The sequence below is a fragment of the Mastigoproctus giganteus genome, chromosome 13 (assembly GCF_048544385.1).
Source record: "Mastigoproctus giganteus isolate SK-2022 chromosome 13, ASM4854438v1, whole genome shotgun sequence".
In the NCBI taxonomy this organism is placed as follows: domain Eukaryota; kingdom Metazoa; phylum Arthropoda; class Arachnida; order Uropygi; family Thelyphonidae; genus Mastigoproctus; species Mastigoproctus giganteus.
The window spans coordinates 167,697,967-167,712,746 of record NC_143587.1 but is presented as its reverse complement, the minus strand read 5'-3'; the positions used below and the strand labels follow the sequence as shown (position 1 = coordinate 167,712,746).

The following is a 14,780-nucleotide window of genomic DNA, read 5'->3' as shown; positions in this document are numbered from 1 at the left end:
TGTTAGAAAAGTTGGATTGGAAAAAATCAAGTTGCAAAGAGGAAGTCAAAGAGCTTCAAGCGATTAATGGATTTGGGAGAACGGTAGAGACAACAGACGAATTTCACAGAATGAGGTAGAGAGATTTTAAGCCAGAGAAGATCGAAAAGAGGAAATTGCAAATTACCAAGTCTCTGACAGGGAATATCAGAACGGACATATGCACAAGTACCACCTTTGAGGCGAAAGGAATCATACAGAGAATAATTTGGGAAGTGAGATGAGCATAGTTGAATCAACCGATAACTGAAAGTCTATCAGAAAAAGTACATGGGGTTTGGCAGACTACAAGTGGAAATGGACATAGTTGAGATTAGAATTGAGACCACGTATATTTGAGAAATGAACTAGGAAGTGTTTGGGAGGTTTAGATCTTTTCGCAGATAAGCTTACTCTATTAGATTGACAATTCATGGTGTATTCAATTGTAAGAAAAAAGAGGGGGGACATTACTGTATGAAATAATGAAATTTTTGTAAACCCTTGAGGGTAGCATGGTTGGTAAAATCGCCGTAATCCTCCACCGCGTAGAAAATATCTGAGTTCGTGTCCTGTCAATGACATGAGGAATTTTTATTGACATGTTTGCGAGAAAGACACCAATGAAAAACGGCTGAGTTAATCGGTCTCGGACGAATCAATCATGGTCGCTGATGCACCTAAAACCTTATTACTACAACAAGAACAACAACTGTCTGAATAAATTCTAAGTAGTAGTTAGAACAAATTATTTAAGGGCTTGACCCTTGCCCAAAGTCATAATGATTTACAAAACACTTCAGAGTTTCAAATATGGGATATTCAAAACAGTTCTTTTCTTGCTGTGTCATCCAAATACAAAATGCCACACGATTAATAAATAAAATAAATAATTTTATGAAATCTATAATTAATTGCTTGTTTCGTGCACACCTTCTCAATATGGGATAGGAAGTGGAACCATTAATGATTAAATGACATAAATTAATAAATTTTAGAAAAAGAGAGGCCAAAGGTCCTACAAGACCAAAATGGCGCATGTGCTGTGAAGTACACACCGCCACCATTCAAGCTGAATAATATTTTTTTTTTTCTAGGCTGTGTTGTATATGATATGATCTGATTACAAACTGGCCTTCAGCGTCGAGATCATATTATTGTAATAAAATATTATTCCAACTGAATGAACAGTAAAATACAATTAAAATTATTTTATTTACAGAATAAAATAAAATATTAAAATTACAAATGAATTCATAAAACAATATAAAAATGTAAAACCACTGAAATACTAGTAGAAATACACTGAAATAAGAACAGAACGGCTTTTAAAGCCAAATTCAACTAATAAAGGAGTGTTTTGGTTTAAAAAGGTCTGGTAGTTTTATATTATTTTAGTGCATTTATCATTTATGTTAAACTAATAATTAAACATAAATATGTTTAATTTTTAGCATTTTATGTGCATCTACTTTTTAATTTTTTTTTTTAATTTTGAATTGTACTGTTCGGTCGCTTGGAACGAAATTTTATTATAGCGAAAAAAAGATTTTCGACCGAATCGAGCAAGAATTGGGAGGATACTTATGACAACCAGTAGAAAAAAGCGAGAGGAACCGTGTTAACCGTTTTCTTTTAAAGCTGTTGATCTGTATAAGTTTGGTTTTTGTGTTAGATATGTTTGCTTACGTACCTTGAAGTTTTTGAAGATTACAGTTGTATTGTGCAGGGTGGCAACCTGAACTTCACACTTCTCCTCTTCGAAATTGCACTGCAAAAAAAAAAAGCACATGCACAAACATATATATATATATATTTGTGTAACAGACCTATTAATTCTACCTTGCATATTCGATTTATATTCGATTTATATTTGGCCTATATTGGTTTACATTTGGTTTAGATTTAAATTACTTAGCATATATTGATCATCACAGAAACAGAGAACATCTTGTCGTTTTTTGCCTTCATTCTGAGTGGTTGGCCCCAGTTGAAGTCATCTAGATTGTCGGTAAAAAGCGATAATAATTTTTTTTTTAGTTTTCTTAGGTTCCTGATGGTATTATTATTGGATTGATTTACTATTCTAATAATTCTTTATATTATTCTTAATATTCTATAGACATTATGGGTGTATTGCATGATTTCTTGCAACTGCATTGACCCATAAATATTAGTTACATATTAGTTACAGTTATTGTCGTTTTAACTTTCTTTCTTTCCTTTTTTATCAATAATTATAAATATATACAAAAGCTTTGCTTAGGTTAAGTATAAACTACCTAAGATTGCTTTTTCTGTTATATTTCTTTTTCTATTTTCTTAACTGCATCGATCCTTCTTAATTTTACCTTCATCGATTTATGATTGCGCATCTTGATTTTATTTTATATTTTATTTTACATTAACTTTGCTTTTATTTTATTTTATATTAACTTTGTTCTTATTATGCCACTTATACATAATAATAATAATATACTACATCGGCAGAGTAGGATAAAAGTGACCGAGGATACTATTGTTGCCCTGGATAGTAATCCTAACCATGTTAATACATTGACACATACACAAATATCACACACTTTACACAGTTTACACAGTTTAGTATATAATGCTTCTGGTACTAATATCCGATTACCATCTCTTAAATTTCAACCTTGTAATAACAAATTATGTCTTACTTGCCCTTATATGCATCCAAATCATGCTACAATTAATACGAATTCACATATATTCTGTAAAATGAATAACCTCATGTATATGATCACTTGTCGTACTTGCAATGTTAAATATATTGGTCAAACCAGCAATAACCTAAATATTAGAATGAACCTTCATCGTTCCGATATTAAAACTTATAATCACAAATCCAGCAAGAAAACAGGTAATCTGGAACATGATATTGAATTCAGACATTTCCAAAAACATACTTTTGGTAATATTTTCATTTCAATACTTAACGTAATTAATAACGCAAATGAAAGATTATTGCAAGAAGAAATTAGCATGTTACAATATAAAACACTATATCCATACGGTCTAAATAATAAATTTAATCAAAAATATATGACGAATAATTTAAAAGATATTTGTGTTTATAATATGTTCAAATTGCCAAACCTCGTAAATATAATCGCAATAGGAAATATAGTAAATCCAACACAAATAAAAGCAACCGAGAACATCTAGGGGACTTCATAGATTTATTCAAAATGTGGGACACGGATCCTATAAATATTAGTAAAATACATAACACACTTTTCAGTATTAAACTTAGTGTACTCAAAGCACTAAATAGAAAAACCAATGATTACGTCTTTGCATCTTCTCACCTTAGGCACATTATATTAGACACCGTTAAATTCAGACTTAAAATTTTGAATGTTAACAAGCAGCCAGAAAACGCTGTCCTCATCTTATACTTTCAAAGTATATTAATGGATGATTTAGATATACATAAAACTATTAATTTACGTAATGACTTGCTGCCTATTAATAACTTACATATTAATATCAGATTTAGATATTCTAAACCATTTGGTCTTAAAGCGTGTAACTATAAAATAATAGGTACAAATCTTCACAATATTAACATCGGACAAGATACATGTGTTTGCCACAAACCTTCATTTCATAGATACGTGGATCCTAATCATAATCACATTATAACCGGCAATTTAGATATAATCCCATTCCCGAACTTAGAGATATTTTATCACTGGGTTTTAAATTTCGACCTAATCTACCTATTAATAAATCTACCTTTAAAAAATTGTTATATCTAGATTTACTTAAATACTGCATAAGATCAGCATACAGCCATAACATACCTGTTGAAGCATACCACATGTGGTTATTTACAATGCTTAATATCATATCTAGCAAATATAATCAATTGAAATTCATACAGGATAATCTATATAATACCAAATTAATAAATAGGCAGCTCAAAGATATACATGAACATTTTATAATAACTCCCGTTGACAAAGCTGCTTGCAATTATGCAATCATATGTAAATCATATTATATAGAAATTATAAAAAATGAACTACAGTCTAGCCATACATATAAACAGATAACATCTTCCTCTAATATAATAATCAAAACATTAATTGCATTGCATAAAAAATTAAAGTTAAAGTATAATAACCTAAAATATCCGTTTATATATGGCATACCCAAATTTCATAAATCACCGATTGCTTTTAGATTCATAACATCATGTAGAGATAGTTATGCTAAATTTCCCGGAAAAACGTTAGAAAAGTTACTTAAAATTATATTAAATAACTTAAATAAAACTATTATAATAAATAATAACTTACCGATTATAAATGCAATAAAAAATAACAATATTCAACAAATACAAACATTTGACTTTAACAGTCTATTTACGAGCATTAACCTTAATAACTTAGAAGTCGTCCTCCAGAAACGATATTTAGAAAATAAAAATGCAATAAAGGTTGATTTAACCTATTGGGATTCTCTAATAAAATTATGCATCTTTAATAATTATGTATATGACGGAACATCGTTATATTTGCAAGTCACTGGCACCCCTATGGGAAGTCCAGCATCAAGCATAATCGCAAACCTTTATCTGTATTATACAGAAAGAGAATTTCAAGATAACCTACTTATATACAGATACGTAGATAATATATGTGTTTTTAATTGTCCACATTTTGTCCAGGATTACAGTGGATTATATCCAGGGGAGCTTGTGTTGGAAAAAACTAATAGTTCCGATACTATAGCAAATTACTTGGATCTTCATATAGAAATATTACATAATAATAAAATAGACGTAAACGTATATAATAAAAGAGATGCATTTAATTTTAACGTAGTCAGCCTTACAAACTGGAGATCTAATAAATCAAAATCAGTGCATGCTAATATAATTTTATCGCAATGTCAAGGATTGCTTATATCTGCAATAGTAATAAAAATTGTTCAGCGGGCTTAACAGTGTTGTACGGCAAGTTGATTAAAAATAATTTCCCTATCGCTTACCTGAAATATCACTTCAGGAAAGCGATAAACATTATTAATTTCAAAAATTTGTTTTCTGAACCTATTGTTTCAATATAATTTTCAATATATATATGTACATAGGATACACTTTGCATTCTTGGTGTCTTACGGCGTAGAAAACTTGTAACCACTAGCTTGCAAATTACAGTGTATCTTTTTTTTTTTTTTTTTTTTTTTTAATATACATATAGTTAAATTCATTTAAATTTACTTAAGTTCACGCTGAGATAACATGCAAATTCAGCTCAGGGTCCTACTAGAGGAACGGGTTTGTGATCTCGGGCATACCCGAGCCACAACTTATATCTTGTAATGTCTTTAAACTGTCCTACACTCTTTATTTTTATTCCTCCGAAATTATTAGGGCAATCCGAGGACGTAGGAGAAACTATTTCTTATCTATACCACTATTTTTCGCCTTTGTGGAGTTCAGGTTCTATTATTCCTACTCCTTTAGTTTTTCTTCTTACTATCTGCATGTTTCTCTATGCGTTAATTTAATTATTTATTTTTACCGTATCCATCACATAGGGGGCACCACATATTATTTTGACGACTATTACATTATGTCCTAGATACGATCAATATGTAGTATGTATTATACAGGGTGTTTCAGTTAAACGTTTCAGAACTTCTAAGAGGGATAGGGTACATCCTGACAACTCGAAATCATATAGCAATGTGGGATCGGAAATGCCTTCCTGAAGCGGTGTTGTACACAGAAGCACCATAAAGAAAAGAGACCGTAAGTGAGAAATCGTTTTAATAATACATGAAAAGAAGCAAAAGGTACATGGATTAAAGTAAGTGTTCGAAGTTTCTTCAACCTCGTATTGCTTTCGCACAGTGGTACCTTGGAAAATGTGCTACAAATCCCCTTTTTCCTGCTGAAGTGTTGTTTTCCGATGAGGCATCCTTCACAAGTGAAGGAATTTTCAACACGCATAACGACCATATCTGGGCGGTCGAGAACCAGCATGCAATACGACGTCGTGCAGCACAGATTCGATTTTCGGTCAATGTATGGGCCGGTATTATGGGAGATCACCTCATCGGACCTTACCTGTTACCGTGTCGTCTAACCGGACCTATCTACTTGATCTTTCTGCAGCAAGTATTGCCACAACTTTTGAGAGATGAACAGATTTCTGCATCGACGCAACAGACAATGTGGTTCCAACACGATGGAGCCCCTGCCCATTATAGCGGAGATGTTCGTAACTACCTGGATGTCACATCTGGTCAACAGTGGATCGGACGTGGTGGACCCGTGCGTTGGCCTGCTCGGTCACCCGACCTATTATGTCTTGATTTTTATTTCTGGGGTCATATGAAATCGCTAGTTTATGACACCCCTGTTGACAATGCTGAGGAGCTGGTTGCAAGAATCGCAGTAGCTGCCGAAGAAATTCGAAATTCGCCTGGAGTATTCCAGAATGTTCGGATGTCCATGCGTCGGAGATGTGAGGCGTGCATTGTAGCCCGTGGAAGAAACTTCGAACACTTACTTTAATCCATGTACCTTTTGCTTCTTTTCATGTATTATTAAAACGATTTCTCACTTACGGTCTCTTTTCTTTTTATGGTGCTTCTGTGTACAACACCGCTTCAGGAAAGCATTTCCGACCCCACATTGCTATATGATTTCGAGTTGTCAGGATGTACCCTACCCCTCTTAGAAGTTCTGAAACGTTTAACTGAAACACCCTGTATATTCAATCTTATTTTAATCATTAAATTACGTTCTCTGTCGGGTCAACGACGATTAATATATGCTTACATTTATATTTTACTCTTGATATTTTAAGGAGTCCTTATGTGCTGTAATGTAATAACTAGATCGTATGTATAGCTTAGCTTAATTTTCAGCACTCACCTCATAGTAATCCGCTTAGCTGGTGGAGGGTTTTATCACATACATAGTGGTTATAGGATTCTAATAACTTTACAGGGATTATGGGTTTTAAAATTAAGTTATGGGCTGTAGAAAAATTTTTAAGAAAGGAAAGTGCACCTTCCATGGTTGCCTAATTAAATTAAATTAAGAGAAAAAAAGGGAAATATATAAGCTAATAATCGCGCACGAGCGACTTTCGAGTTTCCTCGTCTTCAGTTAGCTATAGTGGAGGGGGGGGGGGGGGGAAGAGAGCGCGCTTGTCTTATATATGGGTTGGGTTCCCGAAATGCATTTCAGTGCACGTGGAAACTTGATACGTGCTAAATTCCAAATGGGGGAAAAGTTGGCGGGAATCTTTTTGTTTAACACGTTGAGTGATGTATGGCGCTTAAACCATTCAATAACGAGGGCTTCGTTTTCAAGGATTTTGTAGCTAGAATTTAATTTAATTACTGTGATGGCTGAATCGATGAGTGGGTTGTGATTTTGAGATTGGACTGTTGTGTTAGTTCTGTACTTGCTGAATTAGTTTTGAAGCTATTAAAGTGGTAGTATGCACGCGTGTTCGCGATTTTTTATGTCCCGAATTTTGCTGTTGTACTACCTATGTAACATGCTTGGCAATCTGATTGGCATCTGATCAAATATATAATGTTGTTGTAATCTTGTGTCTCGTACTCGTGTGTTGTCTTGTATGAATTGAATTTGGAACTTAATTTGTTATACGATGTGAATATTAATTTTATATCTGTATTTTTAAAAATCTGTTGAAGTCTTCTAGCGTATTGTTGATGATATGGGAGCGCGATAAGGGGTTTTTTCTAAACCCCTTAATTAATTAATTAATTTTCTAAACCTCACTGTATACAAAATAAACACATCTTTAGGCACCAAAATATACAGAAAAAACACACATACAGGTAAATTCTTACATTACCACTCACACCACCCTCTATACATCAAAAAAGCAGTTATATACAACCAGATATACAACGCTGTAAAATATAGCCACACACAAACAGACCTATCTATAGAATTACAATACCTCACCAAAAAAATTCATCGACAGAAAATACCCACCACAACTAATAAAAGAAACCATCACCAAAGTTCATAATAACACTAATAACCCAAACAAAATTATTAACCACGTGAACAAGAATAAGACACAAAAACCCCTTATCGCGCTCCCATATCATCAACAATACGCTAGAAGACTTCAACAGATTTTTAAAAATACAGATATAAAATTAATATTCACATCGTATAACAAATTAAGTTCCAAATTCAATTCATACAAGACAACACACGAGTACGAGACACAAGATTACAACAACATTATATATTTGATCAGATGCCAATCAGATTGCCAAGCATGTTACATAGGTAGTACAACAGCAAAATTCGGGACATAAAAAATCGCGAACACGCGTGCATACTACCACTTTAATAGCTTCAAAACTAATTCAGCAAGTACAGAACTAACACAACACGTCCAATCTCAAAATCACAACCCACTCATCGATTCAGCCATCACAGTAATTAAATTAAATTCTAGCTACAAAATCCTTGAAAACGAAGCCCTCGTTATTGAATGGTTTAAGCGCCATACATCACTCAACGTGTTAAACAAAAAGATTCCCGCCAATTTCTCCCCCATTTGGAATTTAGCACGTATCAAGTTTCCACGTGCACTGAAATGCATTTCGGGAACCCAACCCATATATAAGACAAGCGCGCTCTCTTCCCCCCCCCCCTCCACTATAGCTAACTGAAGACGAGGAAACTCGAAAGTCGCTCGTGCGCGATTATTAGCTTATATATTTCCCTTTTTTTCTCTTAATTTAATTTAATTAGGCAACCATGGAAGGTGCACTTTCCTTTCTTAAAAATTTTTCTACAGCCCATAACTTAATTTTAAAACCCATAATCCCTGTAAAGTATTAGAATCCTATAACCACTATGTATGTGATAAAACTCTCCACCAGCTAAGCGGATTACTATGAGGTGAGTGCTGAAAATTAAGCTAAGCTATACATACGATCTATTTATATTTTACTTATATTTCTTACCTTTGATTCTAATATTTCTAATTTTATTAACTTTCATTCGATTTATATTTGGCCTGTACTGGTTTACATTTGGTTTAGATTTAAATTACTTAGCATATATTGATCATCACAGAAACAGAGAACATCTTGTCGTTTTTTGCCTTCATTCTGGTTGGTTGGCCCCAGTTGAAGTCATCTAGATTGTCGGTAAAAAGCGATAATGATTTTTTTTTTTTTTTTTCGTTTTCTTAGGTTCCTGATGGTATTATTATTGGACTGATTTACGTTTTCTAATAATTCTTTATATTCTATATATATATATATATATATATATATATATATATTATTATTATTCTTTTGTATTATCATTCTATTGTGGTTTAATTCGTCTTTGTTCATCATTAATGTCATTGTTTTACGCCATGATGGCTAATTAAACATTATCTGTGCCGGTGTTTTTTACCTATAGGTATTATAGTTAATACATTACTGGTCTTTAAGCTAGCCTATTCTCGGTTATCTTAATTTCCCGTGGCCTATACATTTAGGTTGTTGTTGTTGTTTGGGGTTTAATGGCGCAAAAGCAACTTCGGCTATATTGCGCCTATACATTTAGGATTTTGCAACTTGTTGCGTATTGCTAAAGAAATTGTTATAACAATTATTGATGAAAAACTGTAGCAATAGGCAAATTATCAATACTATTTTATAACTATATAATATTATTTATACATTTTTATACATTTTTGTATTACATCACATGTGTATATATATATGTATATATATATATATATGTGTGTGTAAGGTAGAAGATAGAATTAATAAGTCTGTTAAAAAAAGGTGAAGGATGCGATAATTACACAAAATGCCATAACTAATAGGAGACTGTTAGCAGAGAAATGAAGTACTGTAGGCGTGAAAATCTTATTTGTTATAATGAATTAAGTAAAATTATAGTCCGATTTGAAAAGCCAATTAGAGAAAAGGTAACTGTAAAGCAAACATTGATTAAGTAAATATGATTAAATTAAAATGAGGAGTAAGCTAGCATCATATATGGGTGGGTAATTTTGGTTATAAGTCCAAAAAGGGGTAGAGTAAATATAAAATTCAAATCTGATGTAAAATTGACTTCAAATCTTAAAGTAAAAATTGATATTTAATTTCTTTTTTTTTTTTTTTTTTTATCTCTCCGTTGCCACTTTTTAACCCAATATCCTTATTTCATATATATAACTGCTACACCTAACCTGGCTTCCATACACGCTCATATAACTTCGTTTATTTATATCTACCACGTGCTACGTATATTTCACGTCAGAAACAGAGGTTTGCTTCTTGCTCAATTTTATTTGCTTTTGTCTGCTGACCCTTGAGAAAGACGTCAAAACCATCGAATTTGAAGCATTAGGTACTTTTAATTCATTGCTTTTAATATACAGTACTGCTTTTACTTTTATTTTACAGATACAATTGTTCTATTATACGACTTGGATTTCCGGTTTTTTTGTACTACCTACTCACCAATAGGGAATAAATCACCCCTAAGGAATAAATAATAAAAACTCCTCGACATTTATTTATGGTCTTTGGGTTCGTTCTACTATACATAGCAGTACCCCAGGTCTATAATTGTAAACAAACATTCCTCTTATAATTATACACGTATCAATTACTGTTATTTATATATGTGACATAGCCCGGTGGTCAAGAGCGAGAGTGCATAGCACACGTTCCTTGAGTGGACCGGGGTTCAAGCCCGTGACTACTAAATACGATGAATATTTGTATTGACAATTTATTGTAAACTCTACTGACTTGGTTGTAAACAGGAAATTTATTTATTTAATATACAGGGTGTCTCAAAAATACACGGCAAAACTTCAGGAATGAGTTCCTCATATTGTAAGATGTAAAATCTTACAAGTAAATTGTATATAAAGATAACAGATCGTCGTTCCCAAACTGAGAATTTAATAAGAAAGGATACGTCAGGAATAGTTATATTGTAAAATAAAATAGAACAAATCAAATAAATTGAACAAAGTGGATCGTTAAAAATATGGGGGAGATTAAATTAAGGAGAGGGCTATTCGAAGGGAAGGGAGAGCCGTGAGAATTACTGCCCGAAATTTCTACCAACAGATGGATAAACACTCAGCTATAAGTACCGTAAACAAATCTGAAGGTCTAAAACGGGTAGCAGAGCCATCGCTAAATAAGCGACAAAAAGGGTCACTGGAGAGAACAATAGAAAGTTGAGCCGAAGTAGTCGGAACATCCCTTTGATCGGAGGCAAACAGGAAGTGAGTACACGACTAATACTGTGTCCAAAACAATAGGGCTAGTAGTCTGCAATAGCCGGTCTCGAAGAAATTTATAGAAGGTGCGAATCTAGTAACACCTGTCTGTAGGAATGTCGGCCTATTTCAAAAGAGAACAGACGGCCTGGGAAAGGAATAGTGATATTAAAATGGGAGGTTGAATCTAGCGGGGATGGAGATAGCATGGGAAACCCACACTAACGAATAGTCAGGATATAAATTTAAATATTGAAGTACGAATGGTTAAATTTCTGAGCGAAGGTGGGCCAACACAAAAGGGCGGCACACAAATTCGGAAAACAAAAAGAGAGTGCGCGCAGCCAAGTAGAGACACTGAGTTGAGTTTCTGTTGGTGTTTTGTGAAGATGAGTTAAAAAACACAGAGTTGAGTTTATGTGGGTGTTTATGGAAATGAGTTAGGAGACACAAAGTTAAGTTTTTTGTCGGTGTCGGTAAATATGAGTTAGTAAGTTGTGTAGGGTTAGATAAGTACTCAGGTCAGCAGTTGAGAAAAATCTGACAAAGTTAAGATGAAGTAACAAGTTGTGTAGGGTTAGATAAGTCCTGTCCTATCAGCCAGTTGGGAAAGATCTGACAAAGTTAAGATGGAGTAGTGAAGGGTTAGATAAGTTTAAGTACAGTCAGTAAGTTAAGAAAAGTTAGAGGAGTTTCATGATAGAAGAGAACAGTCGAGTAGTTCGTCATCGGAAGGCAAGGGTAGTGGCCCGTATCCAAATAAGTCTGTCCGTATTGTAAGGCAAGGGTAGTGGCCCGTATGCAAAACGAGTGAAGTGTATGGAGAAATAAACCTAGTCCGTAATAGGAAGGTAGTGAAAGTGGTCAGCGTAAAAATAAGTAGTGTAAGAAGCGGAATAACCCTAGTCCATCACTGTAGGCAGTGATAAAGGCAAAGGAAGGCGCAGATAAGTGAGCTGAGAAGGTAAAGTTGTAATCCCGAGTCCGCCAGAATAGCTGAACCGAAGGCTAAGTAGCAGTATCGAAGACGAGCCCATAAATTCCTAAGAGACTCAGTGATGCCCTATCCAGACATAGACTACAGCCCATTGAGAAACTAGAAGTCCTGAGATGAATGCCCTTGGCAAACGATGATGCCAGTCCCAAACAAGGAGCTGAAAGCCCCAAAATGGTGAAGACCGATTCGAAAAATTAAGTAAGTGACTAGTTATATAGTATTCTCACTTACCTAAAGGACTGTAGGAACCCTAATAGCAGATTAGTAGAAGTTTAGAGAGATACTAAGGGAAAGATGTACAAACTCTAATATCGGATTAGTAGAAGTTTAGAAAGATGTTAAGGGAAGGATGTACAAAAGTTAAATATATATACATAAACAGATGATAGTTATGGGTTTTGATTATTGTATAATTATACATATGTAGAAAGGCAAAAGAGAGAAATTGGATATTTGTTATTAGTTATTGTCTAACATATATGTATGATATATTTTGGAAGGGAAGGGTAGAGAAATACAGAGAAAGAAAAAGAACTTCTGAATGTAGCTAACCCTTTGGACAAGCATTAGTTCAGAAATTTATGTTAAATGTACGATTTAAAATGATTAGAGAAAGTTTGTGAAACTATATTCCCCGAGACAAAAGGGGAGCACTAATTAAATCAGAAGTTAAGAGTGAAATTCCTAAATCAATTTATAAGGCAAGAATTTGATTTACATAGGGGAAAGGGTGTTAACTAATCCTCTTAAGTATTTATTGTTCATGTGTGAAGAAAGAAGAAACTACAGCAGTTTGTGTAAGGATATTGATTATGTTGTGTAGAAAGAAATAACCCTTCTGGTGTAAAACCAATGTACTTAATTGCGTATATATCTGATGCTACATAGGCAAATTTGGATAATATTAGTATGTGCCTGAGTTTTGATCACTTTATCATGTTGTATGTATGTATGTAAATAAACTATGTTATGTTATAAATTAATGTGTGTTTTTGTCATTCTTGAACACTCAGCCTTTCCGAAGGGAATTATACGTAATTGAGAAGTTCCCTTGAATCTGGAATTCTCCGGTGAATCCAAAGTCAGATGTGTAAGTGGGGGTATAAAGAAAGGAGTCTATATAAATAAAAGGGAACAAAACAAAGAATAATTAATATTAAATAAATTCACAAAGAAAGAAGTATAGATGAAGACCTCATCCCCCCCCCCCCACACACACACAATACGTATGTAGACAATGAAAAACAAGAAGAAATCTAGTGGGTTTAAAAATCATTGAGCGTGGAGGCCACCGACCAGGAAACCTTCGATTCAGGTAATTGCGGTGGGCCGCAACTGTGGGGCGGAACCCCTAGATGGATTAATGAAACGGGTCGCGAAAATTTTTAAATAAATTTATTTATTTTTTTTTTTGTGCATATAGAAGCTATTGTTGTTACTAAACCTGTTGTTAAAATTACTTTTTCAATATTGTACGTGTAGAAATCTTACTACTGGAACTAAGTCTGAGATACGAATGAACCCTGTTGCTTCTGCAATTTGCCTTAATTTGCTCACTGACCATGGACACAAAAAGCGGCTGACTGATGTAGCTTCTCAGTACAACTCAGTAACGAGTAGTACCGAGAAGTAGTACCGATTCAATTTATCCCAATGCTGTAATCCCTTTAGCTCTTAATTCGTGCTTGCTATGCTATGCTACAGCACAAATTCTTAAATTGTCTAAAGGCCAGAGGTGCGAATATGCGGTAGCAGTAAATATATACAGCAAGTGTGTTGCGCGCGCGCTTTATTCTGCTTCGTAATTCGGTGCTTTCATACAACTTGGATGCGTTTTTCATTCTTCTGCTACTTTTTCTGTTGCACGTTTCATTATTATTATCATCGTTGTATTTAATAAGAAAAAAATACATATTTTACCATGGACACTGGGTAATCAGAAGAAAAAGGCCGAGGAGTGACGCCAATAATTTTGCTACAGGTACTTCAGAAGCTAATAAGGTAAGAAATATTATATCATGTGAAAATTTGGACACTAACGTTATTTCAAATGAAGTGCAATTACCAATTTCTGGTAGAGAGCCATCGTATTCCAAATCAAAAGGAACGAAAAAGAACAGAAAATATCAAGAGGAATTTATGAAGTACAGCTTCACCTACAGGGTTGTCGATGATGAGCAACATCCTTTGTGCGTAAGATGCTACGAAAAACTGGCTAACGAAAGCATGAAACCTGTTAAATTAAAAAGACACTTGCGTACGAAACATCCAGAGCTAATAAAAAAAAAACTGAATCCTTTTTCAAAAGCCATGCCGACGCCATACAAGGTCAGAAATCTTTCATGAAGAAGCATACGGCAGTTCCTTGTAAAGCTTTTAGAGCATCGTTAGAAGTTTCGTATTTAATAGGAAAAAAATTGAAATCACATACTATTGCTGAATCCATTGTTCTCCCTGATGCAATAAAAAATGAT

At 33.8% G+C, this 14,780-nt stretch overlaps 1 protein-coding gene across 2 annotated transcripts in view; it reads right to left on the bottom strand.

The window, feature by feature from the left end:
- Positions 1-1,711: 1,711 nt before the first annotated feature.
- LOC150076588 (uncharacterized) overlaps positions 1,712-14,780 on the bottom strand; it is a 160,480-nt gene continuing 147,411 nt past the window's right edge. For both annotated transcript variants that reach the window (XM_090387622.1, XM_090387621.1), the window contains one exon: positions 1,712-1,789. In XM_090387622.1, coding sequence (XP_090243748.1) covers positions 1,764-1,789 — 26 coding nt within the window. In that variant the 3' untranslated portion in view covers positions 1,712-1,763. The remainder of the gene's footprint in view (positions 1,790-14,780) is intronic.